Source organism: Cyprinodon variegatus, unplaced genomic scaffold (assembly GCF_000732505.1).
Source record: "Cyprinodon variegatus isolate N-32 unplaced genomic scaffold, C_variegatus-1.0 Scaffold1491, whole genome shotgun sequence".
Taxonomy (NCBI): Eukaryota; Metazoa; Chordata; class Actinopteri; order Cyprinodontiformes; family Cyprinodontidae; genus Cyprinodon; species Cyprinodon variegatus.
In genome coordinates, this window is record NW_015151944.1 from 23,378 (window position 1) to 25,839 (window position 2,462).

The 2,462-nt window shown below is 50.0% G+C and overlaps 1 protein-coding gene across 1 annotated transcript in view; it reads left to right on the forward strand.

Annotated features, from left to right (window-relative positions):
- The window catches only part of LOC107103629, a 14,611-nt gene extending 12,668 nt beyond the window's left edge, over positions 1–1,943 (forward strand). The window contains exons 7-8 of the mRNA XM_015403403.1: positions 804–861; positions 1,698–1,943. Of these exons, the coding sequence (XP_015258889.1) occupies positions 804–861; positions 1,698–1,943 (304 nt within the window). The remainder of the gene's footprint in view (positions 1–803; positions 862–1,697) is intronic.
- Positions 1,944–2,462: the final 519 nt, after the last annotated feature.

Consider the following 2,462-nt stretch of genomic DNA (forward strand, 5'->3'; position numbering starts at 1 on the left):
CCAATCAGGGCAGAAAGCCCAGCCCTCCTTTCTGTCATTCTATCGCCACCTCCCCCCTCAGATCAACCCCCCCCCAGCGTGTGTTGAAAGGCTGACAGATTGAGAGTTTATGGGTGTTAACAGACTGGGGGGGTCCTCTCCTCCCTGTCATCAGTCATCGCCTCCTCCTCCTCCTCCTCCTCCTCCTCCTGGCAGATGAAGGTCTGGGCTCCAGAGGCCTGCTATGACTGGGGGGGGGGGTCAGAGTTCAACACCATGTTGACCTGCGGTGGAGGTTCTGCTTAGCAGACGAGGAAACAAGTGGATCCTGCTAACGAGCAATCAAACACAGTCTGAACTTTGACCCCTGGGCTCTGATCACTAACACTAACCTGATCCCAGCCCTAATCCCAGCCCTAATCCCAGCCCTAATCCTAATCCTAATCCTAACCCTAATCCTAACACTAACCTTAACTCAGGGCCTTGAGATGACGTGTTGTGAATCAGATCTATAGAAATAAACAGAACTGAACTTTGGAGGCTGAAGGAAAATAAAACTAATCCAGGCTTCGTTCGCACCGCAGGCCTTGATGCTCAATTCCGATTTTATTTCGAAATCCGTTTTTTTAACGTTTCCGTTCATTTTTTCCAAATATATGCGACTTGTTTGTGATCTCCTGTATGAACAGCAGTCATACAACGCAAGTGTCCCGCATGCGCAGTTAGAGGACGCGATGACATCACAGGCCAGCGTGCTCTGGGTTTACGGAAGTTTAAAAAAGTCTTTATCCCGGTGATCCATAGTGATCCGTGATCCTCCTCAGCGTTCCTGTAGCTGCCGGCCTCCAGCCCTCGCTCTACCCTGACCGCATCCAGACATCAGTGTCATGCTTGTTTCCAGAAAGAGCAGAACGTTTTCTTTGAAATGCAGAAGAAGCAAAGTGGTGGCAGATGTCTGCGTGCTGAACTGGGCCCAGTATCACAGGGAAACTGGTTGATCTGGGAAGCTGACAGGAGGAAAGCTGTGATGTTTGGGGCAACGGGTCTGTAGCAGCGCTGTGACTGCAGCTACCAGGTGCTGTGTCCTCCCATTCGTCCCAGTGTGACGTCATGGAAACAGGAGGTCACTGGTCCCAGTATAGGTGAGAATCAGCTGAAATGGATCTAGGGTAGATCCGCCTCCGTTGGTTCTGCTGCCATCAGAACATCTGCAGCCTAGCGGATTAATTCTGACATCATTTCCTGTGAACTATTCTGTTTGTTTAAAGTCGGAGCCTCAGTCATATTTAGGCCAGAAAAAATCGATTTCCTGCCCTGAAAGCTTCAGAGGCCCCGCCTCTCCTGCTGATGGATCCTATTAGCCGCCGCGCCATCATGGGGGGGGGGGGGATGTAGGTCAGGTGCTGGCAGGAAAACTGACGGGTTGGATACAAAAACAGTGAGACAGGAGCAGGAAGGTTCTGCAGGACAGTCTCAGTGGGTAACTGGTTCCCAGTAGAGGCATAATGGGAGACAGGCAGCAGTGCAGACTGGGACGGTTCTACAGCCTAAACCTGCAGGTCTGGAATGAAATGAAAAACTGGAACTAAATCTGAATAAATACTCGTTTTCTCAAATGGATCCATCATCCATTTTCTGACAGAGGGAACCCGGATCAGGTGATTTTATGGGGCGGAGCCTATTCCTGACAGGAAGTCCCGCCCTTTGTTCTGCACTAGGAAGGGTTCCTGGTGTTCCAGGTGAAAAGGTCGGGGAGGGAGGTTAGAACACCATCAGCAAGGGTTCCTGCAGAGTCCAGGTTCCTGCAGAGTCCGGTTTCCTGCAAAGTCCGGGTTCCAGCAGAGTCCGGGTTCCTGCAGAGTCCGGGTTCCTGCAGAGTCCGGGTTCCTGCAGAGTCCGGGTTCCTGCAGAGTCCGGGTTCCTGCAGAGTCCGGGTTCCTACAGAGTCCGGGTTCCAGACCTGACCTCTGACCTTTTAAAGCTACTTCTGGGGTGTGTTGCTAACATATCATTTATCATTATCAGCTGTTTGTCTTCTTGAACACATGATGAAGCAGAAACAGGTTTGAACCGGAAGGAAACAGGCTTTCCTCCTCGCCTCCATCAGTAGGTGGCGCTCTGATGCAGCATGGAGGTCCGTCCTCCTGCGTTCAGCCTGATGCTGCTGAAGATGAGATTCTATAGAAATAAACTGAACGAATATCTGAACCTTAATCATCAAAGTGAAATATTTGATTCTATGAATTTAATCAATGAATGATTTAAAGAGAAGAATCCAGAAGTTCTCTGGTTCTTCTGACTGAGCAGAACCTGCAGGTCTTCATCGATTAAAGGAAAAATGTTGGTTTAAACAACGTCCTGCTGAACTGGATGTGTTAATGGTTGATCAAGTTCCTCCAGTTTGAATCTCTCTGACTGTCAGGACCTCCCAGCTGCTCCTTCACTCCTGATGTTCTCCTCAAACACCTGAGGCTCCTGCTCCG